Source organism: Saccoglossus kowalevskii, chromosome 4 (genome assembly GCF_978046115.1).
Source record: "Saccoglossus kowalevskii chromosome 4, keSacKowa6.1, whole genome shotgun sequence".
NCBI lineage: Eukaryota > Metazoa > Hemichordata > Enteropneusta > Harrimaniidae > Saccoglossus > Saccoglossus kowalevskii.
This window is the reverse complement of record NC_140644.1, coordinates 32,129,491-32,156,618: the sequence shown is the minus strand read 5'-3', so window position 1 is coordinate 32,156,618 and position 27,128 is coordinate 32,129,491. Positions and strand designations below refer to the sequence as shown.

At 37.2% G+C, this 27,128-nt stretch overlaps 1 protein-coding gene across 1 annotated transcript in view; it reads right to left on the bottom strand.

Moving 5' to 3' along the window:
* The window catches only part of LOC100376706 (lipopolysaccharide-responsive and beige-like anchor protein), a 254,065-nt gene that overhangs the window by 113,558 nt on the left and 113,379 nt on the right, over positions 1 to 27,128 (bottom strand). The window contains exons 26-33 of the mRNA XM_085498391.1: positions 23,563 to 23,601; positions 22,000 to 22,107; positions 17,534 to 18,608; positions 14,005 to 14,240; positions 13,285 to 13,448; positions 12,779 to 12,900; positions 12,082 to 12,228; positions 11,711 to 11,847 (exon numbers count right to left, since the gene is read on the bottom strand). Coding sequence (XP_085354517.1) covers positions 11,711 to 11,847; positions 12,082 to 12,228; positions 12,779 to 12,900; positions 13,285 to 13,448; positions 14,005 to 14,240; positions 17,534 to 18,608; positions 22,000 to 22,107; positions 23,563 to 23,601 — 2,028 coding nt within the window. The remainder of the gene's footprint in view (positions 1 to 11,710; positions 11,848 to 12,081; positions 12,229 to 12,778; positions 12,901 to 13,284; positions 13,449 to 14,004; positions 14,241 to 17,533; positions 18,609 to 21,999; positions 22,108 to 23,562; positions 23,602 to 27,128) is intronic.

The window sequence follows — 27,128 nt, the reverse complement described above, 5'->3', positions numbered from 1 at the left end:
AATGAGTTTCCACTAAGTCAAACAAATTACATTTTTCGTCTTCATTAGAGTGTATATAATTGCATCAGAGCGATTTTTAGAGAAGCAAGTCACACACCACAATATGAACCGAGCGATGGAGAAACAACAATTACACCACGACACACAAATATGAATTGACTGGTATAACATTCGTATTATGCCGACTTAAGAGTTTTATTAATACCCATGGGGCATGTGTCGGTATAACGTACCAGTAGTGCCAGTCTTTAAACAATTTTCTCGGCCAACTTTTCTTAATTAATGAAAATGGGAAAGCGATTGAGAGGGAATCGCGCATAGATGTAAATTGGATGTAGTTACTGCGTAATTAGAAAGAAAGAAAGAAGGGTGTTTGTTCAGTGTGTTAGCGTCGATTATAGGGAGCAATAATCAAGAAAATAATGTGAGTAATACTAGTAATGTGGAAATTGCTAAGAAATAAATCTAATAATTAAGCTATATAATCAAATAATAAAATGTTTCTATTATAGTATACTCATACTCGGGATATCGCGATCTCCGCGAGTGGGTCACGAGAAAGTAATTCATCATGATCGTTGTGGATAAGCGGAAAAATAAAAGTATGTTTGCCAGTTGCGGTTGGACTGAGGTAATGAATCGCAGGTCACAACTTCGGACGACTTAAGGGGAGGAAATTCTAGAAATGTTAATCGCCCGCAAGGAACGGATGCATCTTTCAAATACGCTACTAGCGTGACGCTTCCGGGGTACAGAGTCATAAAAAGACATAGAATAAATAACGTCTACGAACGAGGGGCATCAGTAAGTATAATGAGAAGATCTATTGTTGTCGGGCGACCATCTTCGACGATTATTCCCGCATTCTTGGGGAGGAAAACATGCACGTCTACAGGTGTAATTTAAGAACAGTAGTCCAAACTTCAGGCCATACGCAACATATTATACGAACAACGGCACGCTTTTAATTTTTAACTCAATTCAAGTTGTATTCGCGCACAACGAAGTAATTTAATACTAGTAACTGACACCCAGATAGAAATGCAAAACATGAATGTCATAATTTGAATATTCGCCCCCCCCCCAACGACAGCTGGATGTCAGCAAAGACATTGCGTATTGTAAAGGTGCGTAAATATGCATTACGAATAAAACACCCAGTAGCCACAGATTACAAAAGGGTCTCACGAAAACGCTTAAACAAACGATATAAAGCAATTAATCCATAAGCCGAAATGCACGCAAGATTGTTGTAATCTAGGCTGTGTTAATAGAATTATCGAACAATCAGTCTGATTGAGGTCGCTAAATCGGATCAGCGACGACGAACAAACAACCAGCCACTCTAAAATTAATGAAAAGCACGGAGAAAATGAGATGTCGTACTGTTGGACCGGACTTCGTTTAAAAAGCAATTCTAGCCTGATTACGTTGGGTAGCGTTAATAGCTAGTTTGCCTTTCGTCTCTCATTATGAATGTTGGCAAGTGTGTTACATGTAATATCGGAACAGATATCACTCTCCACAGTAGAAAAAGCGACAATCAGGGACTCAGGGACGCGTGTCGTAAAGATGTCATTTCATAAAAGATCCACGTATATGATCTGTCGTGGAATGAAAAGATCCCAAACTGATCCCTGTCATGTTGGTTTCAAGTGATTAAAACGTTACTGAGTACATTGACGGACAAACCATCATCAAGAGAAAACGATGTACCCCGCCCTCTCAGAGGTGACACGCGTAATATCCGTGAAACCATTGTCGTTAGTGAATTTCCCGACTTATGTGATAAATGCGAGAAAGTTAACATGCCAGTAAAAAAATTCACGATTGTTATCATTCTGATAGTTGCCTAATGCCAGTGTGTTTCCTCGGAGTCGCTGTTTTCTTCAAGTTTCTGAGAATATCGGTGTACAGAAATGATTATTTTATGATCCTATTAGTGTGTGTGTTTGTTTGTTAACACTCTATTATGCATTCTGTCATTAAGTTATGAACAAGACTTACAATAAATATTATTTAAAACGCGAAATGCATTTCCGTGCTGTTCTGTTTGCAGCAGGTTAATATGTAGTCTGCGCCGTTTTCAGCGGAAAACCCGACACACTACGTTATTTAAACAACGAAGATATGATGCACGAAACACAATAAAGCGATGAAAAGTAGGCTGATAGAAATTTCGTTAACCCAACGAACCCTGAATGACCAAATTTTTATATCTAAATTAGCCTATGAATAAAAATTACATTGGAACTAGTCGCTGATACTACATATGTGGCTTGAAGATGAAGTTATGATTGATGCCTCCCAAGTCAACAATCTAACAGACTACACCTAAGAAAATGAGGCGAGTCGCTCGATTAAATGGCGCCCAGACGAAAGAAATTGGTCGCTAATTTTCTCATTACCCGTCTTTTCGCAGTAATAAATTTCTGACGAATCGATGACTGCCAAAGTGAACGCATGAAATGACACAAGAGAACGAGGACGCATCTACCCAGTTCCCTCAGCAGTAGTTGGCCCAAACATCGCCCGAGGCTTGGCACATCCAGGATACGTAAAAACTATCACAGTAATTCGTTAGTTAATTGTATTGTCTCTTCAAGTTTGTTGATGCTATGAGCTGGAATAAATCATTGAACAATATATGAAAATAACTTAATTAAATCTTGAATGGGAAATCCCAGTAGGGGGAGATAGGGTGAACTTTGGGTTCAAAACATGCTGGGGATGAGGCTGTCATACACTACATGCCGTATGGAGGAGATATATCTACACAGAAACTGACATTTCAAGCGCTTCAATTTCGTTGACAAAAGAAACACATTCGGTTTCGTGTGATAAATGTTACATGAGCTTGTACTTGTGTGTTTATTGTTTTATTTCCAGTTATGTTAGTGTCGTAGATAAGAAACAATTCAGGTCGCGGCCACTGTCCCCTTTAATTTGTTTTAATCTTGAAAATACTGTGAAAATTTGCCCATTTTCCCCTTGAAATGTTTTTTCTGCAAACAAAATGCATGGAAAGTTTCTCAAAAGACAAAATTTCACTGAGAAACTACAATTGAATCTGAGAAAATTGAGCGAAAATAAGGCTTAAAGGGAACACTGGTCGCGGTTCAGTTTGACATTCCAATCTCAACTGCGACATCGATATTCATAACAGTTACTCACCCTCTTACGGCGCATCACAAGAAGACTCTTACCAATCGATACAGAGACATTCCGTCTATAAAAACGGTCGACTTTTTAAAAACTATTATTCCATATGAAGATCATTTTTTACCATAACTAAAGTTTTATTTGTAAATATGCATAATAACTGTATTACACTATTTAAACCATTTGAAGATTAGTATGGTAAATTATAAAAACATAACACTAATAGAGTGAAACAAAAATAATGAAAAAGCACATACTCCATCGTGGGAGACACCAATGTAGAAAAAGAACATGATTCGGTTTTGAATCACCGATTTCGTGTGGGTGTGAGAGTTGCTTCGGGGGATGCGTTGATAACTGGTCCGTAGCAACAGACAGTTGCTTGGTTCATCGTTGCATGACAACCGCGTCTGTCAAATTCAGTCCTAAACTCATACCCCTTTGAACGGCTCCCGCTATTGTGTAGTCAGTGATTCCCGCGCAGCTGAGAGCCAATCACCATTGCGCTTACAAGGGACTCTCCATCTCTACTCACCAATCAGCACGCACGAGCAGCGCGTAGTTAGTTTCTAAAGTTGCACGACACCTCTGGGAGTTTGCATACTTTGCCCGCTGGCAAAACAACTGTTACTTTGGCGACTGACGTCACGCCGCACACGTGTAACCCCTCGCGCGTCCATCCATTGCTTAAACACAATGAAGGCAAAGGAATAAAACAAAACTAGATTTATATAATATTTTTCCAGAGGCAAAAACGATAAATTATCTAAGTTTAAGTAAGAGCCGTCCGTCGATGGAATTAACTCAACTGGATACGGGAGCATCTGTCAGGTGGCTAGCGATATGCCCGGTCAGTCTGTCTCTGTTTGATACGAACCGTTTGTTCCGGCCGGCGTTTTCCGAATAACATACACGTTCAGACACCCGAAACTCATTTACATTTTAATTAAAACTAGACTGGATATATTTTTTGTGCTGTGGTCGATTTTGAATTTATTTTCTCGGTGATGTTATTAAAAACTAAATGTATCGACGATTCAAAGAGGCAGATATCGGGAACATGTGAGCTACAGGTACACGAGTAAAATGCATGCAGGGAATTCTAACAAAGCTCGCCAATATACAGAGATGTTGGGGTGATAGAAGTCGTGTAATGAAATGAGCTATGGACAGTGTTTGTTTTTTTACACGTTCATGGTGAAGGAACGGTATTTCGATGATTGTGGAAAACCACGTCAAACACACTTGCCTAAATAGAAAGTGAAAGCGAGTCGCGAGTGTATTCGGTGATGGCCCGTCGACCGTGACCATGACGGAGGTAGAAGTAGTGCCAGACTACCTAAAAAGATCGAAACCAAATAAGTATTTTTTTTTCTCCTTTCAATTTAATTTCAATATCACTTTGCTCTATTTAGGGCACGACGACAGCCGAGGACAACGATACCCAATGTTATCGACACAACGCGAAAGACGGGGATAACTCGCAAAGATCTGCGGGAGTCAATGTATACTATAAACCAAGATACTACGGCGTATATTCGCACATACATTCATAGGCATATAGCAAGTGAATCCAAAATAGCGAGTAATTTACGAGTAATTTACCTTGATTCTCGTAATTTTAAGAGCGTTTATTGAGAAAATATTTTACCACCCAAACCATTGCAGTCAGCGTCACTGTATTGGGTGATATATAAATCACCATGGCAGAGGGAGTCCCGTCAGTAGCAGGCTATACTCATGTACCGTGATCATCGTTTCGATACCATTTTACGACAAATCTGGAACTGTCGAAATTGTACATGTTGATTGATTTGCAGTTGGGTGGATTATTCACAGACACTACAACTAGATTGGGGTCTGTGTTTTATTTGGTACTTGGTATTTGCCATCCTCGCATAATACACGACAAACGTACAAAATTATAAATCATGGTAAATTTTATTAAATGAAAAGTAAAGAACTATGTAATATGTTAAAATTTTAGAGCTTAATATTCGTAAAATGTTTTCAGGGTCAATCATAATGTTAATTTTATACAATGGAAAACGTCCTCCCAGTATTTTACTTCTTAGACCAATACATTGACATGTGGTAGTAATCTTCTGAATATTATGGTTCAAAAAGAGCAAACACTGTTATTTATGTTCACTGCGCCAATTCTACAACCCCAATACGGAAGTAAGGACAACGTAAATGTGTATACATACGATCACAAATTTTAACCGAAACATTTTTTTTCTGGCTGGACGGAAAATTGAATTTCTGCATTCGTTGTCGTACGGTTCACACAAATACAACAATCATTTTGGTTTATAGTTTGTTTAAAAAAATATCGAGATTTAAAGCTTTTTTGATATATGAAACATTGAAAATGGCAATGGTGCATCATGGGAATTCAAGGCAAATAAGTTTGATATTACTCCCATAATATTACGTAATTTTAACGTTCACAAATTAGGCATAGAACTTAGGTCGAACTAGCGATGAGCCCAACAAAGAAGGCGCTAACAGAAGTTCATATTTCACCACATACAGAGAAAAAACACGTGTACTTTCCGCCAATAAGACCTTGAACGTGATCATAGAATTGTGGTTACCATTACCGAGGCACGAACTTGTTAAGTCATTAACAAGCGGCGAAAGACTGGGACACCGAGCCAATCAACCAGAGACCTCGGTCCACACACATTTGGTAGAGGTAAAGCCAAAAATTAAAAAGAAATATCACTCTTCTCAAAATAAAGGAAAATAATTTGCTCAGTTTTTTCTGTATACAACATTCAACTCCTAAACATTGGGGGTAAGTCTACTCATTCGTTACTGTGGTATGATGAGGAGATGTACTGAACAACCTCCGTATTAGTAACAGATCGTCACAGTACGTGTCTGGCGCCATCAAAACACGCAACCCCAAGGTTTCAATCCTCAGTGCATATTTGGTAGAGGAAACTCTCTGTTGACGATAACTAAATGAGACATCTGACACACACCATCCCACCAGTAATCCCATCACTGGAATGACAAAACTGTTTGGTCTACACAAATAATTTGGCCCAAAAAATATCTGGTTTTTTAGTGAAACGGGGCTAAGTACGACTACGAGGATGTCAGTTCCCATTTATAAGTGCCAATTACATACTTAGCAGGAATTATTAATGGGGAGGCTGGTTTATTTCTAATCGGCTATGGTTGTCGATATCATTGAGCACCCATTTCACTATGCCCACTTTTGGGGCTTCATCTAAGTTGAAGTACCGATAATTTATTTAGAAATGTGAACGTCAACAAGAAATAGATGACAGACGGAAAAAACACGTGCTGATGACGAATACGAGACATTTTAGCTATGTTTCAATCGTACCATGCGTATTAACCTTTCCTTCAAGATTTCATAGTTTGAACACCACAATACCAGTGATATTGCCCACTGACGTCATTACGGGCAAAAGTAACTTGCTTATACATTTGTACATGTAATTACATAATGTTTCGTGCCACAATTAAAACTTGTATCAATGTGCGAATGAAAACAACTTCGTTGTCACGGTGAAGAAATGTTGTACTTGATGTACACGATACCAGAATAACCAAGTCTTAGATGTAGTGTAAATGTAATTTTAGGGGAAACCAGACAATTTACTGATACTATTCAGCTGCATTGAACTTTGCAATACTGCTAGTAACAGTTTGGATGGACCGGTTACATTACGGAGATTTAACTCAACTTACTGTTTAATTATAAAAACTAGACACTTTTAAGATTTTCTAATTTTGGCTAGGCGATTCATTTGGCTCTACGTTTTCACAATGTGGCGTAAGACGATTGGGCGCATTTGCCCGAACTCTCCTAAAGCGTTAGCTCCATTCTCAACAAGGTTTTGATTTCTTATGTGACTTCCCTCACACAAACTGCTCACAGACGGAAAATAAACAAAATGAAGGCGATTCTCATGCAAGTGAACGGAAGCTACGCACACATTGTTGGCACTTAATGGTCTCATCAAGTTGGGTATCCGGTATATTCAAAGTATTTCGCTCACTATACTATCCCACAACTTGGACGATAATATGTATACCCGATTTTCTTCTACACAACATTTCCGTTATATTCTCGCAATTTCTAGCATAATTTACACGTATATTTGATCCAGCTAACCGTTCATGAATGAAACATTGAGTGAATCGGTTTTCGCCGAATTGCGAATCTCTTACGGTAAATTACAATTGGTGTGACAACACGCCGACAGTTCGTTTGAGTCGTTGCATAATTCACACTCATGTCTATGGCTGAAATGTACTGCATGCGTCACCTGTTATTTTTACGAGGTCTGAAGCGGAACCCAGGAAGCTTACCCAATTGTAAATCCGACATAGATGTGCTCCAATTATCCCATATTAAACTCGCGGTAAAAATACTAGGTGCCTGGTCGTAACAAAAAACTAAAACCAAGAAAAAACGTTATATAAAATAGGGAAATTCACTCTGAGATCGCGCCAAAATGTATGTTTGTATATACGATTAAATGTAAAACACACACACCCCCGACATATCCAGTTTCAACGGAGAGACAAGTGGTATGCAGTGGCGAAACAGCATAGCACACAAGTATGTCACGAATGCATTTTATAGGGGCGGAGAAGACGCTGGCTCCTCGACTCATTAAGCGATAAAATAGGAGGCGACGGGGTTAAGAAAACTTTGTAACTGATCTACCATGAGATTTTCTAATGAGAAGAGAGAGTAGCAAGGGGAGACGAAAGAAGCATTTCAAGAGTGCGATCTGGAAAAGTTCTGAGCACATTTCATCCTGTCAAGAAAGTGAACAAGTAAACATAATGGAACAAATATCAACACGTGAATTGGGCGATAAATATTTAGTTATTGCCGCAAACCGTGAATATTTATTTAATAAGTACTAGTATCCAATATTTTCGTTTTATCAGCGAGCACTAGCAAAATGATTCCATATACACGCATCGCTGTATCAGGCATAAACTGAATCACCACCGTCTAGTGACAGTTTTAAAAAACAACCCCGTTATTTTGATGTGTCGCCATTTCGACAACATGCAAATGTGGGGACAGCGGCCAAGCTCGAATCGCATAGTAGTATGAGCTCGAATCCGATCAAGCAGCGGCACGCTGATCAGCACCATTTGTTTGGTTTACTTATAAAAGTTAAGAACAAAGCATCCCAAGAGAAGTAACCCGATCCGGCCACAACACCACGACTAAGTCAACGTGGTAAGAGATATATTTATTTGTCTGGTATTTTACGGCCTCGTTACAAAACCATCTAAGTGTACGTTTACATCACCGGGGAATTCACCGAACACGTCGCCGTGCAGTTCGCTCGCCAGGCACCCGCAACAGACAGCCTTCGGCCTGGGGGTCATCAGATCAGCGCCAGATAGGAGCACAGCAGGACGTGAAGCCAATTGGCGGCATTGGTCGGAAGTCTTAGTGGTCCAGGCAGTTGCCGAGAAAGAGCACCCACTGGGCATGGCCTTTAAGAAGATAACACTCAAATAGGCTTCATCGTTTTGTTACTATATAAGAAAGTTAATCGGGAGTTAGGTTACCCATAGACGTCTCCATGGGTTACCAGATGTGAAACACTTGACACTTGAGCTACAACTGAGCAAAGTATCTATGAGAAAACATTCCCAAGTTCCAATAGTTTTATTATACACTGTACTCCGTACATGACAGGTCGTGTTTGCAAGAGATGATACAGTCGCCATTTCGGAGCAAGTTTCCATATTACACTGTTAAAACATATCTATTGAATTTGACCCTTCCCGAAATGAAACGCGTTCAGAACGCAGTGTTTAATTTAATCACATGACATCTTGAATAACTCCAAAGAGTGAAGTGCAAGTGAAAACGTAACAGAAAACAATGTTATACTACTTTTTTTGTTATCTCGGCGAAACGCAATGCATTTCGATCGACGACTCGGACCGTGACCGACGCACGAGTTAGTCCTTAAAAAGTTCCATTGTTCAAACTACACTATTGACACACATTTAGCACACGAAAAACAAGACAAAAACTGCAGTTTAATACCGCTAGGAATTAGGCACACAATCAAGAGACTAAAAACATGTGTATAGATGTACTCGCATATTTTTGCCAGCAAACAGTGCCCAAAGAGGCGATATCAACGATAATGACACATTTTATGACAACATATTGAGATAAGACACCACCATAGAAATAAATGATTACAAATAATACAAACATTATACAAATCATTAGAGGAAACAGGAAACACGAAAAGTATTGGAAAAAGAAGGTACTGTATATTTGATTCAACAATTTCACAGACGTGTACAAGTTCCACTGACAGCGCAAGTATTTTAAAAGATATTTGTAGTCGGTTGTACCATTTATTAGATCCCGGTCTTTCGTCGGAATATGCACGTAATGACTGAGATAGCACTATAGATGGCGCTGTTAGCAACAAAGCAGAAAATCGCTAGCACACGATTCATCTCCAGAGGGCGCTGTTCAGATAAATGCAACTTCGGATTCCTTACAACCACGGTTAATAAACATTTAGGAACTTGGTATAATTTAAAGATAGATTCCCATAACATGATAGGTATGGATTGAGTCTAATAAAGACACTCTGGTGAAAAATATGTGAAGAAACATAGGGTCACAGAGTTACTTTTTGAGATTTCAGAACTGAAGGAGGAAATCAAGGAGGTTCAAACACCCAATCACAACATACCAGTAACCCAACCCAACCCAACCCAACCCAGCCAAACACAGCCCAGCCCAGCCCAGCCCAGCCCAGCCCAACCTGACCCAACACAGCCCAGCCCAACCCAACACAGCCCCGCCCAGCGGAACCCAGCCCAACCTGACCCAACACAATCAAACACAGCCCAGCCCAGCCCAACCTGACCCAACACAACCAAACACAGCCCAGCCCAACCCAACCCAGCCCAGCCCAACCTGACCCAACACAACCAAACACAGCCCAGCCCAACCCAGCCCAACCCAACCCAGCCCAACCTGACCCAACACAACCAAACCAAAACACAACACAGTGATGGCTGTAATATGTAAAAAAAAATGATAAAAGGAGAAACAAAATTTCATGCCATACAAATGTGAATAAAATATTAGCAAAGACTAAAACCTTTTTTGTGTACCCTCAGCTTTTAAATTTGCTAAAATCTAAAAACAAGTTACAACAATATACACTGTTTCCTTGTAGGAAATAGTCCAATATTGGCACATGCAATTACTGAAAACTCAAATATAATACATACCAAACCTGTATTTCCATTTCTAAAACATTCTTTTCCATCACGTCCATTACCTACCTACTTACCAAACCTTGAATTCCAACCAATCATGGTGTTGCAGCCAATCCAATAACAATATTAATATTAATAAAGCTATACTTATGTAAATTATATATAAATGAACATATTAAAGTAGAGCTGATTAAATATGATTAGCATACTAGTACCGGTAGTCTATTGATCAGATACAGTTAAAAGTACAAAACATTTTATCTTCATCAGAATATTTTTTAATGTCACTCTACACTCAAAAATATTCTGACATTTCACGGTCATTGAGGGATGCCCTCAATATTCAATTGCTGTATAAATGGCAGGATCAGATTACTTTTGAAAATACTCTGCATTACTTAGCCTCACATTGTGGCTAGAAGCATTCAATAAGATTTGACATATTTGTCTATTTCAAGATAATTTGCATAATTCAGCATTACATCTTCATAGAGATTCCATAGGAATGCTGTTTGGAATCCAAGGTGACATCAATTTCAAAACATGCATGATAGATTCAATCTCAACTCATCGCACATACTGTAAAATATTTTATTTTCCCTTGGAATTAATTTTGCTTAAGGGGGTTGACTCCCACCCTGGGTGAGTGTGCCACAGACTCAATGGGAAGGCCAATTCCACTGGCCGAGATTCAGTCAGGAGTGACAACAGTGTCCAGAACTGTCGCCTGGCACAAAAAAAAAAAAAATTGCTTAAGGGGTGATTCAGTGAAAATAAGTTCAGTAAATATAACTTTTTTTCTATATTTCACACTCAACTTATCGAAAATCAGTAAAAATAAACTCCATACAAAACACCCATAACATTTTTTTCAGCAAAAAATAATTCCAGCGAAGAAAAAAGTATATTTGACATTGTAAAACAGTTAATATTATTTTAATTATTATAATTACATCACCTTATTTTACTGAGAAAGTCAATCCAGCAAGCACCAAAAACAATGTCTTCTAACAGCATTTCTCTTCACAATAGCGAAGTATTCCAGTTGATGTGTAGACTCCACAAGCAGTAATCCAAGACAAAAGCAAGAAAAACGCGCAACAACAATGAAGACAAAACAACATATATATTACATATAATGAACATACAACAGCATCAGCAGCCAGATTCATCTTCCATGCATTCCACTGTGTCTAACATACAAATACACACCTATACCTATACCATGTGTACAGCTATACATTATGCTAACACACATACATGTTTTTACCTTTGGGTCGATTTTTTTAAAGTCTGGATCTTCCTCGTCGACTTCAAAGTACAGCTCAGCTGACGTAATAGATAATGTACCTCTGGCCATCACAGCTGGACCAATCAAAGAGCATTGAGTACTGTACACGAGAGGTCCTGTGCAGTGAAAATATGCATTATGGTAAAGCATTTTGTATTTTTAATACAAAGATGGATGACATCAATACTTTGGTGCTTTGCATCATGGGAAAAGTCAAGAAAGAAAACATTTACATCAAATAAAAACAACAAAGTTTTAAAATGTAATTCATGAGGGCGCTGTTTCAAACTACCTCAACTCAAAAACGCAATACATTAGTATACACTGTACTGTGACATGGAAATACAAACCTGTGAGCTCAGCATCCAAGTCTAAATCTTCCAACTGACTGTTGATATCATCATTCTCAAGATCCTGCTGGTCGTCAGGGTTACTAGACGCTAGTAAATGAGCATGAATAGCCTGTTTTGCTTTCTCTATGGCATCCTCTCCAGCACCTTATTAAGAAATAAAATGGAGAAAATTGCAAGTTTGCTAAAATTCAAAATAAATGACAAACACATATTGACAGAATGAAATGCGATTGATAATTGATATTGTCTCATTCTTCTAAACCCAATATGGTGTGTTTGTGGGTCTGTACAAAAATCAATTATGGGGATCAATTGTGAAGCCACACCTTGAGGTTAAAAAGGTCTGCAGAAACGAAGGGAAAGTACAAACCTGATACTGTATGTTTTCAATAAGCATGACATTTTTAACATAGACTGAAGACAGTACACAGGGCTGGCTGTTCTTATCAGCCTTATATGACAGGACCACATTCCCATCTCAACCTAATAATACGTGTTTAGAAGTTTGGGCAGAATATGCTCTATTTTGTGCTGAGTAAGTCGTTGTCAGAGGTAGTCAAACCCATGTTCTGATGTGAAATGAACTCGCTAACTATTGTATTGTTCACAGCAGCAGAACTAAAAGCACTTGATTCGAGAACGTTATATCACATTTAAACTTTCATATAGTGTGAAAAGTGACATGTGCACATACCATGCTCTAAAGCAGCTTTCAGTGTGGCACTAGGATGTGTTGAACCGTAAGGGTTTCTCACAAGACGTCGCCGTCGACGATTGTTGTCTTCCCAACTGTCCAATTTGAAGAATTCCTTGGTGCTATGAAAAAAAGGTACATTAGATATTTGTTTAGGTTAAATCTGGAAAACTATACATACTAATGAATGGGTAAAAAGCTATTAATAGCATTGTACCTAGGCATTAGTGAATGGGTAATAAGATATTACTAGCATTGTACCTAGGCATTAGTTGAGTGGAACAGAACATCAATTATATGTCTTTGTTAATGTAGTCATTCAGAGAAAGCAGGAATGTAGAATATAATTCATGTGAAATGAACATTTAAAACCAGTGTACCTACCAGCCCACTGTTAGATTTTTATCGCAGATAATTATCATATGGTAAGTGGACATGATGGGGGAAGGGGAGAGGAAGTCGTATTCTCTCACTAAAACAAAGACGAGGTAGTAGGGGGGACTCACCGTTCAACATTCATCCAGGCACCATGCTTATTGATTAGTATTCCTAGTATCTTCTGGAGCACTTGATTAGCTGTCATGTGATCACGATGTCTAGCGGCCGTTATCAGATGGTCACAAAGACGCTCCTCATCTTTTCTCTCAACTGAGGAAGTTGCACAGAGAGACTGAAAACAAAGACATTTATTCAAAAATTGAATGAATTTAATCTGTCTATCCCATTCTATCTAAAAATATGATTGATATTAGCTTTGAAATATCCAAATTAACTGCAAAGACCGTTCAGTGGAAAATTTCAAATTGCCCAAAAAATGGAAATTCAATTTGATGCACATACAAGACCAAAAACGCCATCTAGTGTCAACAAATTGAGAACTTTCGTTTTTAATTTCAGAAGCTTTATGAGCTTTAACATGAGTCAGGCATTAATTGTGACATCATGGACTCTTTAATACATTGAGAGACCTTTCACAAAATAAACCCACATATTTTTGTTTTTACATTTTTTTAAAAGTTTTGATTCTAATGTGTTGCCAATGGCAAATTATCCAATTTGGTGGAAATGAACAATTACACAATATGCAAAGTGTTTTCCAAAAATATTGGTGACAGAAAATATTGAGTTCTAAAAGTTAAAACAGCTACAATTACTCTTCTACAGGTACAATTTCCAGCAGTGAATAGACAATATTTCACAGAATTTTATCAAAAAAATACAAATACCTCAAATTCTGCATGTTTCATGACATCCTCCGCTCGTTGACGACTTAAAATAAACTCTGCCTCATTGGATACTCTGAGGATGTGTTCCCGGGTGGCGTGAGAATGTAGCCTGCCCTCATTGATAAGTTCAATAAAAGCTAGACCAGCATGCTTTTGGATGGAGTTTTGCCATTCTTGAGAACACAGCAACATGACTAGTTCAATAACAGAGTTAGAAGACTTCATGCTCACTAAACCTTGGCATGAAAAAAATAAAACAAGTGTCAGTTTTGTTTATAATTAATTACCATACCTTTGTAAGAAGGTCAGTGGAAGTGAGATTGATTGACACATGCATGTTACAACTTTACAGATAGATTATTTCCAACCTAACTTATCAATGTTTATTTTCAAAGATTTTAAAGTGCCTATGAAATGGCTGCTATTTTCACGCCTAAAATTATCAATTGATACATAAATATTATTAATTTTTATGTTTCTAAGCATGAATTAATTTTTTTAAGTGAAAAAATGGGTTTTAAACTCAGTCTACGGCAACTTTATTTTTGTGTATTTTAAAACGAGGCTCCTCATTAGCTTCTCATTTGCATACAGAAATTCCCCTTGTGACGTCAGAAGGGGAAGTCGCAAGGCAGCTTGCATTGCCGATACGTGTAAATAAGGCAAATTTCTTGTGCAGTTTTCTCGTCTTTGACTATATTGTCACTTATGTACTTGTTCGTCGAGGAAGAATGGACCATAATGAACACATAGTATCAATTTTTGTTGCATGGGGTTGAGTTAGATGCGAAATATGTCCGTTCTGATGTAGCTGGTCACCGTGATCGTCACCGACACCGGCGCACGGTTGTACACTGTTGCTGGACAAAATAGAATCTGATGTCGGAATTATCTCGTTATTTAGCAGGTTACTAGGCACGTCACTACACTGTTTTATTTCATCGATCGTCTGAGTAAAACTTTCAAAATTAAAATAAAAGAGAACATATTTTGACATTCTAAACATTAGACAATAGTGATCACTATAACATAATTAAACAAGCAGCCTATCGGCTGAGATAGCTCCGCTGTTAGCAATGCACATTTCAATTAAAGAACTGAAGATATCATTAGAAAATGAACAATATGTATAGTATCAAAGCAAAGGACCTTGCTGTTTTCAACAAGAATTCAAAAATATCACTTTTCACCAAAAATGACAAAAATAATCATCAAAATTAAGTAATTGAAGATATCACCACAAAATTAACAAGGTCCACATGTAGTACCTATGTATGTAATATCAAAGCAATTGGACTTGCGGTTTTTAACAAAAAGTTGAAAATATCACTTTTTACCAAAAATGACAAAAATATTTACCAAAATTAGAGAATTGAAGATATCATTACAAAATGAACAAATCTGAGAGAGGTCCACATGTAGTACCTATATATGTAATATCAAAGCAATTGAACTTGCGGTTTTTAACAAGAAGTCGAAAATATCACTTTTTACTAAAAATGACAAAAATATTCACCAAAATTAGAGAACTAAAGATATCATTACAAAATGAACAAATCTGAGAGAGTTCCACATGTAGTACCTATATATGTAATATCAAAGCAATTGGACTTGCGGTTTTTAACAAGAAGTCGAAAATATCACTTTTTACTAAAAATGACAAAAATATTCACCAAAATTAGAGAATTAAAGATATCATTACAAAATGAATAAATCTGAGAGAGGTCTACCCAAGGTACATATACACCAAGTATCAAAGCATTCAGGCTTGTAGTTTTCAAGAAGAAGTCAAAAAAATAAAACATTGACTAGGACGACGACGACGGACAATCACTCATATGATAAGCTCCGCTTGACAAAGTTGACAGCGGAGCTAAAAAAAGACAAATCACAGTTACTAAATAAATGACAGCCGCGTGGAAATAAATTGACATTTTGTTGAAATAGGTGAACGCGTCGGGTCACGGCGAGGGCAAGTGCGTTAAAAGCGGCGTTTAATTGGATAACAAAAATAATCGAGATCGACACACATACAAATAAATTCAGAGTGGATTCGAGTTAGCTTGATCCATGGCGTGATTGTCATAATTATAACATCGTATTAAAACTTTATTTGGTGGAAACACATTGACCAAGCCCGGATTCTTATTTCATAAATTATTAAGCAGATCAAGCTGCAAGCATGGAGGTAAAAAAGAACATTCAACACCAATCACCAAACAATTCAGAAACTTTTAGCCTTCGAAAATGAAAACACTTAGCTGTGTGTAAGGGCTATGTAATTTCCTGTTTGTCCGACGCTTCGTTTTCGTGTCACTGTCAAAATTGTTGCTACCTTTTACTTAACAGGGACTAAATGGTCTCTATAAACCGATAATCAGGATTGCAAAAAAAATCAACTCATTTGAAACACTTGCCGGACGTCTCTCTCTCTTCTGAAATCTGCCTCGCTGATCATGGGCTGGTCCGGAATCTATTTCTTTCTAAAGTGTTGTGCCAGGTTTACGTTGTCGGCGTTTCTCTTTAAATCTAGTCGGTTTTTTTATGGACGAGGACAGTTGAATGAATCTAAGACTAAGTGATGTTGCACCTTCGGATCGATTAGAAACGTGTGAATACATACACTATGGCTATACGTTTCACTGCAACTGCCCACAACACAACATCTAAAACCTCTCTCTCTCTCTCAAAAAAAAAAAAATAGACAAAAAAAAAGAAGAAAAAACGCCGACCGAAAAATGTATATCGTTTAAAAGTATACTGAACGACCAGTGGTATTACGACTCAGGGGTATGACTTCATCTCACATTTTGTCATTTGGTGGCGCACTTTCGGCGAGAGTCGGAAATCCGGAAACAGTCGACCGTTTCACGATAGGTGGGCGTGGCTACAACACGAGAAATATCCCAAATTTACTTGGATACGAGTAATGGTTTTCAGCAAAAAAATCAATAACTACCTTTTTCAGTGGGACACAGATCTAAAATGGGAAACGTGAGGTGGGCATTGCACAGGCACTTTAAACTTTTATTAAATTCTATTTTGTGAAAGGGGACGACGTCAATAGTGAAGATAGTATTTATAAAATAAAGGTATGTAATTTTGATATCAATGATGTCAATCAGTAATATGTCCATGAATGCATCAATCATATTACCATACTTGCATATAAACCAAAAATCTCATTTGCTAAATCATGAATTATCAAAATATTACTTATTTTGACCAAAGAAACACCTCCATAATTATCACAAGTGCATGTGCTACTAACAGAGCTAATACCATAATTGCAATACAGGGTGAAAATGGACATGAACAGAAAAAAATGAGAAGATATTACTGCTTTATCTAAAACACACATAATATGAGTAGAACATTACCATTTGTTTTACAGACTTGCAGTTAATGCTAGTATTTCATAACATGTACATTTGTAGGCAGAAATAATGATCATTTGACTATGCACAAAATGTGGATAGATTTATGACATGTTTATATAAATTACTACATCATATGTAGATGAACCTACCTTCTATTAAAAGTTCCTGTCCATGACTTCCAACCAAAGTCTTAGACAGAAACTGTGCAAAATCCACAAATATCTCTCTCAGCAATGGTGCAGTGGTTTCCAAAGACCTTTGCAGCCTCTCGTCCACGTTACCCCCACCCCAACACATTGCTTGGTTGTCTGCCAGCAGACTGTGCGCCTCAGCCAATGATGGACCACTGACTGTCGTGTTGCCATTCCACAGGGCACTCGCTGGTGGCGGCCCCGGGGGGAGACCCATCGTAGGCTGACCATTGCCGTTCCTCATAGCTTTCTTGTTCATAGCAGCAGCAGCTTTCTTCTTCTCCTCTTCAATAGCAGGTGTCCATGGCCATGTCTGCATGGGTTTCTTAGCCACAGCTGAGGCATCGACCACCGAAGAGATGGATGCAGTGGGACCTGCAGCATCATTGGGGGTGACAGGTTCTGATGGGGGGAGGGTTGGTGACAGAGGATATGTAGCAGATGCAGCATCAGCGGTTGCTACAACAGTCCTGTCGGTAACACCGCTTAAAGTACTGATTGGCTCACCATTATTGCTTGCAGAGATAACTGCAGGTGAAGAGGCAGTAACATTAACAGTTTCCACATCGGCAGCATCTCCAGTCTGGATAGTTGCGGCTGCTAATGCCGCAGAGGCTTGTAAATCAGCTTTCTTGCTGTCACTGACTCCAATCACTGCAGCATTCATATCAGGCGTAGTCTCAGCTGGTTGTTGCTGTAACCCAGTATCGTTGACAGTAGTCAGACCAGTCGTAACAACAGCAGTACTGCTTTGCTGTTCGACTGCAGATTTTTCTGAACTGTTTTGAGCAACCTGATTACCACCTTGTTGCCCGTGATGTACTCTTTCCATATGATCATTGCTGTTGAATTGAAACCTGCCTTCTGTACTGGTCGGTGAATTGATCATACTTCTGGCTCTCTGTCTTGTAGCTTCATCTGCAGCATGGCTATCAGATTCAGTCTCCAGAATATCCCTGTACCTTCCGACCATTAATACTGATACAAAGTAAACCACGGCTAGTGCTAGGAATTGAGCTTGTTTACTCTCCTCCTGAAAATAGTGCAATTAAAAACATTTATACATAAAGTTACCAAGATTATTTTCTGTCATTGCCAGACATTTGCTGGCCAAAATATGTAATTGTAAAGGGATTGGTTATTCATTGGACTTTCTTTTCACTCTTAGTTAAAAGCAATAAAATATAGTGAATATTTTTTTTCTACAGTATATTAGTTAATTCTCATGAATTCCTGAGAACCGAAAAATTCATTCATAAAATGAACAAATATGAGAAAGGTCCACCTGAGATGCCTATATGTATAATCTTACTTGCGGTTTTCAACAAGAAGTCAAAAATATCACTTTTCATCAAAAATCACAAAAAATATTGATACAGAATCAACAGATCTGAGAGAGATCCATCAATTTCAAATCAATCAAAATTGAAGTTTTTAATAAATAATTATTAATATTTTAATAACTTTTTACCAAAAATTACAAAGTTAATCAAATTAGAGAAGTGCAGATATCCCAAAATGAGAAAATCTCAGATAGGTATTTAATATCAAAGCAATCAAAATTGAATTGAAAATATTCAGATAGGTATAAATATCAAAGCAATCAAAATTGAATTGAAAATATTGTCACAAAACTAATAAATCTTAGAGAGAACATCCCTGGATATATTAGCTACACAGCTGATAGTTAGTAAGAAGGACTCGAAATTGCAAAGTTGACGCAAACGGATGTTTTACGCTGACGATTAAATCACCACTACTATGCACTTGGTAACATAGCAACCAAACAATAGCCCACTTTCAAGATAAACGACCGCTGGCGACGCCACCCTATCACGTGACCAACAAATTTCCCCATGGTGGGGCCATATTGAGGTGGGGCCATATTGAGGTGGGGCCATATTGAAGTCAGCCCAGCCTGTGTATGTACTTACGTTACGACCTCATCAATCTATCCAACTTACAACACTCATTTCGCCCAACCTTTTTTTTTCGCTCGCTTTTGCGACTGCTTGGTGAATTCGACTGGACAATTTCCACTGGACAATTATCACTGCCCGTTCGCTGGCTCGCATTTAAAATTCGAACTAAAAATGTCCGAGGTTCACATTGTCTTATAATTGTCTTTCTGGTTTTCATAGATGTTGAACAGCTGACAAAAGTTCAAATACTTTTTGTTTTAACTATCTATAATTATATGCATGCAATCTGACACTTTGACCTCGATTTGGCTGGGATTGAATATTATATTTTAAACAATATTCTGACATGAAATACAAAATGTATTTCAACACAAGTATGACATGGTTGTCTGAGTTTTCTTTCCTGATTGTTGAGTCTTCGCAATGTGTTTAAGATTTGTATAATTATTCTTGTTGTTTCCTCCCAAGGCGTAGACAAGCCGAAGAACCATGAAGCTAAATTGCAGTTCCAAGCATGGACTGAGTGAAAGAAAATATTTCTAAACCTAAAATCAAAGCTAATATTACACCGCTTTGTGTATTTGTTAATTTTACATATGTTTGTCATGACAGTATGTTTGTAAATATCTAGGAAAATCTCGTCTTTCGTTAATAATTTTGATTGTTTGGAATGTCTGTCGACCGTGTCCCAATAATTTGTTTGGAATATCGTTCCGAGTTGGTTTTTCCATACTGAGTTTAGGACGGGCGTCGGTCTCGACGTCCGGCATTCAACACAATCAGCCTAGACAGAACAACATTGACCGTAATTCATGGGGATTAAGTTCCGTAATTTGTACGCTAAAAACCCAAATAATTAAACAAGTATTATTATTTACCTTTGCTTTGATTTATTTACTGTATTTTTATTACTTTCTGATTTTTTGTAGTTATTAGAACTTTTAAATTAGGAGTTATTTTTAGTTGCTTTATTTTACACTATTTTTACCTTACTGTATCCACAGCAGATTACAGTTGCGTAATAAACTATTATTATTATTATTATTATTATTATATATATATAATTTATTTTACATTACGAAACTACAACAGAGCTAAAGTTGTTCAGTCCGGTAAAACAGCCACCTTGAAGTTGATGCAACTTCAACTAGCCATTTTTTACCTTGAAATCAAAAATTTCGATTCGAAGAGCATCGGGGAATATATTAATAATCATTCTTAGCAATCGCTAGTTTTATTTTATTCGAATCCATAAAATTCATGAGTTTTTCAACATTTGCTGGCAACTTCTACTCTAAAATGGTTGAAAATGTGGGTGTGGTTCTCTCGTAGAGTCTTGTTGATAATACGGACAAATATGGTTCTGTGGCCCAGGCCGTGATCCGATCAGGTGACTTTCAGCCAATCAATGATGTTGTAACAAAGCATATTTGACGCTTGTTGAAGGGTCGCCGTACCATCCAATCTCTGGCATCGATTCACATTTTTTTTTTGTGCTGTGACAGACTTTAAAATTAGTCACTGACAACATTGGTATATTTTGAAAAACAGGTGGGATTTTAGGGCATGCAGCAGTTTTTATTCAAAAATATTTTGTGGAAATATTTTTAAGGTACGTATAGATCGAGCTCATTCACTGATCGTGACTTAATTTTGAAAATTGGATGTCAAATTTTACCAGAACGATTGCCTGTGGACCGACAAGGTTTTGGTCTTGTTATTTTTGGAATTAATCATTAATATTCTCCTTGTCTCCCCGCTCTGTTAAAAAGAGTTAGCTAGGCCTTTTTTCACGTAACTGTCTTATTAAAATAAAATAAAATATTGCATTTAGAACCAGCACCCAAATCATTTAACAAGAGGTCCCAGTTCAGTTGCTTTCACGAACAATGCTAGTACAAATACAACTAAAGATTTGAAGTGTTGTTCAGAATTTAATAATAGTTAATACTAGTTGTATTTTCACACTTTACTATCAAAACCACCATTTCGACGACTCATGTGTGAGTGATCAGTGTTTGGGCGACGACGGCGACGAAAAAAACAACAATTAAAATGAGTCCGGTTTCTGGTCGGGCAAGACCGTGTGGTCGAAAATTAAGCGATAAGAGATCGATTAAAAAGCAGTAAAAGCGGAAGGTTGGGTGAAATGAGTACTGTATGTCGTCATTCATTATTATTTTAAGGGAGTAATTATTTCTTCAAGTTGTCATCTTTAACAATTATATTGTTTTATATTAACACTGGTGACGATGTTTTTCGGCGATTTTCTGTTCAATATTTACTGGGGTGACGTTTTGAACTTACAAAGTGGTGTCAGTGCATGTTGTGCTGTCTCGTTCTGTTTTCCGATTAAAATCAGCGTTGGATAGATTGACGAGGTCGTAATGTAAATACATAAACAGGCTGGGCTGACTTCAATATGGCCCCACCGTGAGAACATAGGATGGCGCCGCCAGCGACAGCAGCGGCTATTCCAAACTCATCTTAGTATTTACTCACCACATCTCTGTACACAACAGCTCGTAATCTATTGATATCCATATCTTGTAGCAATTTTTCAGGTTCTTTCACAGGTGGTGTCTGTGTTACAAGGTTTTCTACAATATTCTGGAAAAAATACCATTGAGAAAGCTTTTACAAATGTGCCCCCTCTCTAGAACCAAGTTGTTATTTGACTATGGCTAGTTTCAGTGAGGTGGACAATTATTCTAGTTTGGTGCAATTTCTTAAATTTTGCGTTCTGGAAATGATGTAGCAGTGAACATTAAAACATAGTAACTGTTATGATTGTGAAAACCCAGAAATCATCAAAATTGCTAGAGGTTATTAGTTACAGTAGCCCCTGTGTAGCTAGCAGAAATGATGGTCCATGGTTACTGAAACTGTCAATGAAACTACTAATAAGCTTAATTGTGTAATATATTTTGAGTGAATGAATTGTATTCTACATTGCAAACTCTTTTCAGACATGACATCAGACATGAGTCCATTTTATGGATGTGAAATTGACATTGATGTTGAACACAGTGAAGACAGAGAGAGAGAGAGAGGCTGAAACATTCTTTATTGCCTCAGCATTTCTTATAGTACAGTAGAGAAAAGATTGGTGTTTTCAACTCTTTGAATTCCAACAATTCACAACAAAATTATTTATTAGTATTTTTCTATATTTCTTTCATAATTTTTATCTAAATGGACATACGATAATGTTTTGATGACTTGTTTGGAACCATGTATGTAAAACATTATGTAGGTTTATACTGTAACATACTAGTATGTTCAAAGGTTCAAAACAAAAGTAGTTTATTTCAAATATGCATGTGATACCTGTGGCTGTCATAGTGATAGCAAATTTGCATAAGGGTGTAGCCGATTTATTGTTGTAGCTATAACATGGATGTGGTGAGTGTTTGTGGTATTACACATACATGTACTACCTTTGTTTGCCGACTTTTCAAGACAACAAAAATAACGTACACTTAGACCCTAGAAGTCGTGTGGAAAATTGACAATATCCCAAACTGAAATCAACACGACATAATATTCTAGGGTACAAAAATGGACAGCAAAATATTAACTATATCTACTTTTAAATTAACGAGTGTCAGTGTTAATTAGAACACCTTGTAAAACCCAATACACTTTATTCTATACTTGGTTATCTACATCTACATAGTAAAGCAGAGAGTGAGATGACACTGTGATCATATTCAAATTTGGCAGCTGAAATGTACTAAGAATTTCAAACACTGATAAAACAGACACAAAGTCTGTCATTTATTTTTAGCCATGTTAGTACGTAGCACTCAACAATGAAATGAGAACTATATATAAATTAAGTGTGAGAAAACCTATACACCAAGCATTTGAAAACACGCATAGTGCAAAAGGCAAAGAAATTAAACACAGCAAGCAAAACAAATTAATTTGCATAAAAACAGAAGAAGATGTATGTAATACCAGCGACGACACTGCTGGTAAACTGCAATACTGAATGGTGATTTCAAAAATTACCCGAAAACGTGAAAGCAACATAAAACAAGTCCAAACATTGCAAACTACCTGAGAATTTGAAGAGGTATAATGTCCAACGATGACAGACTGAGGCAAATTAAGAGCAAAGAATGAAGAAAAATTGAAGTGATAATATTAAACTAAATCATACATAAAAATATAAGGGTTATCCAACAGACTTACTTTAGCAACTAATAAACGTACCTAGAGAAAAAAACATCCAATGGGGTACATCAACATCACATATTCATGTACAATAGTAACTAACTTTGGCGATTTATATATTGTTAGCAGCCAAGGGTTTTTGCTTGCATATTTTGTGGGTCTCTATAGTTTATTGAAATAATATTTTAGTATAAATATAAAATAATTCTGCACTATTTTAGCAGCATTTTCTCACAATGCAATTTTACTTTTTTTCCACAATGCTTCATATTCAAAGGATAAACATAAAAAAAAAATTGACTATAATGGCAGAAACCCTAAAGGTCATGTAATTATGCCATGACCCTCAAAGGTTACACATCCTGGCACTTTTATGACCCTCAAAGGTTATATATCCTGGCACTTTAAGACCCTCAAAGGTTATATATCCTGGCACTTTTATGACCCTCAAAGATTATACATCCTGGCACTTTTATGACCCTCAAAGATTATACATCCTGGCACTTTAAGACCCTCAGAGGTTATATATCCTGGCACTTTTATGACCCTCAAAGATTATACATCCTGGCACTTTAAGACCCTCAAAGGTTATATATCCTGGCACTTTTATGACCCTCAAAGGTTATATATCCTGGCACTTTAAGACCCTCAAAGGTTATATATCCTGGCACTTTTATGACCCTCAAAGATTATACATCTTGGCACTTTTATGACCCTCAAAGATTATACATCCTGGCACTTTAAGACCCTCAGAGGTTATATATCCTGGCACTTTTATGATCCTCAAAGATTATACATCCTGGCACTTTTATGACCCTCAAAGGTTATATATCCTGGCACTTTTATGATCCTCAAAGATTATACATCCTGGCACTTTAAGACCCTCAAAGGTTATACATCCTGGCACTTTTATGACTCTCAAAGGTTATATATCCTGGCACTTTTATGATCCTCAAAGATTATACATCCTGGCACTTTTATGACTCTCAAAGGTTATATATCCTGGCACTTTTATGATCCTCAAAGATTATACATCCTGGCACTTTTATGACTCTCAAAGGTTATATATCCTGGCACTTTTATGATCCTCAAAGATTATACATCCTGGCACTTTTATGACTCTCAAAGGTTATATATCCTGGCACTTTTATGACCCTCAAAGGTTATATATCCTGGCACTTTAAGACCCTCAAAGGTTATATATCCTGGCACTTTTATGATCCTCAAAGGTTATATATCCTGGCACTTTAAGACCCTCAAAGGTTATATATCCTGGCACTTTTATGACCCTCAAAGGTTATATATCCTGGCACTTTAAGACCCTCAAAGGTTATATATCCTGGCACTTTTATGACCCTCAAAGGTTATATATCCTGGCACTTTAAGACCCTCAAAGGTTATATATCCTGGCACTTTTATGACCCTCAAAGGTTATATATCCTGGCACTTTAAGACCCTCAAAGGTTATATATCCTGGCACTTTTATGACCCTCAAAGATTATACATCCTGGCCCTTTTATGACCCTCAAAGGTTATACATCCTGGCACTTTTATGACCCTCAAAGGTTATATATCCTGGCACTTTAAGACCCTCAAAGGTTATATATCCTGGCACTTTTATGACCCTCAAAGGTTATATATCCTGGCACTTTAAGACCCTCAAAGGTTATATATCCTGGCACTTTTATGACCCTCAAAGGTTACACATCCTGGCACTTTTATGACCCTCAAAGGTTATATATCCTGGCACTTTAAGACCCTCAAAGGTTATATATCCTGGCACTTTTATGACCCTCAAAGATTACACATCCTGGCACTTTTATGACCCTCAAAGGTTATATATCCTGGCACTTTAAGACCCTCAAAGGTTATATATCCTGGCACTTTTATGACCCTCAAAGATTACACATCCTGGCACTTTTATGACCCTCAAAGGTTATATATCCTGGCACTTTTATGACCCTCAAAGGTTATATATCCTGGCACTTTTATGACCCTCAAAGATTACACATCCTGGCATTTTTATGACCCTCAAAGGTTATACATCCTGGCACTTTTGTGACCCTCAAAGATTATACATCCTGGCATTTTTATGATTCTCAAAGGTTATACATCCTGGCACTTTTGTGACCCTCAAAGATTACACATCCTGGCATTTTTATGACCCTCAAAGGTTATACATCCTGGCACTTTTGTGACCCTCAAAGATTATACATCCTGGCACTTTTATGACCCTCAAAGGTTATACATCCTGGCACTTTTGTGACCCTCAAAGATTATACATCCTGGCATTTTTATGATCCTCAAAGGTTATACATCCTGGCACTTTTGTGACCCTCAAAGATTATAAATATTGGCACTTGTAAGATCCCCAATGTGTACATCCTGGTACAAGGGTACACATCCCGACATTTCTCCATAATTACTGTACATTGGGTGCCATACATGTATGTTTCATAAACGTAAATTGCAAAATGGTCTAACCAGTTATCTGTATGAATTTTTAACTTCGGTATCACAATGTGCTGGATCATACCATTATCATAGGGGGTGCAAGATGGAATACAAATGGAAAATCAAAAAATCGTAATTTTAACAACATTTTACTTATTATATGATTATGTTAGTATTTGAAGTATGTAAATCAGAAATGGTTTATACAACCCACAAAAATAGACTACTACAATGTACCAGTTTCAAGTAATCTATCTTCGTAAAATCAGCCAATTTTATACAGTAAAGATTCCAACATATGCTGGTCTGATAATGGTATGGCCGGTGCATTGAAATCTGACACCAAAGTTTTATGATGTTTATGAAACAATACGGCACCACCAAGCATAAGACATTATATTATTGGATGACTCCTTTATAGGTATTACCTTGGATTTTTAAGATGAGAGAATACATGCAGTATATGATATGATGAAGAACTGATGACAACTCAGGATTAGTCATGTGAATTGAAAGGTGAACACAATTTCTCATGACAAACATACATACAAATATGCAAATTAGTCTGTCTATGAAAAATCAAATTTCAAACTGTTTTGCTAGTGTCCTTTCTTATTGACACAGCATGTACTAAATGTATTTAAAATTTTTGAATAAGACGATAATCTTGCATAATATTGTTTTATTATGCAATTGAACTTTTCCATGCATCCACTGCACTCTGTGATTGCATTGATTTGATATCTTCATCACATTGCATATCGTTATCTTATAAATCCTTGGCTTTACACATGAAATACTAATAACAATAATAACAATAATTAACATATACTTAATTACTCAGTAAATGTATCCCACAATTGTTTATTAATGCTACTAGTCTTTTTTGTACATGCCATATACTCCTAGGTACACCCAAACATTTAATATCTACGCCATCAAACATGCTTAACTCTTTCAATGCCAAAGTAAAGTATTTCACAAAATAAACGTTT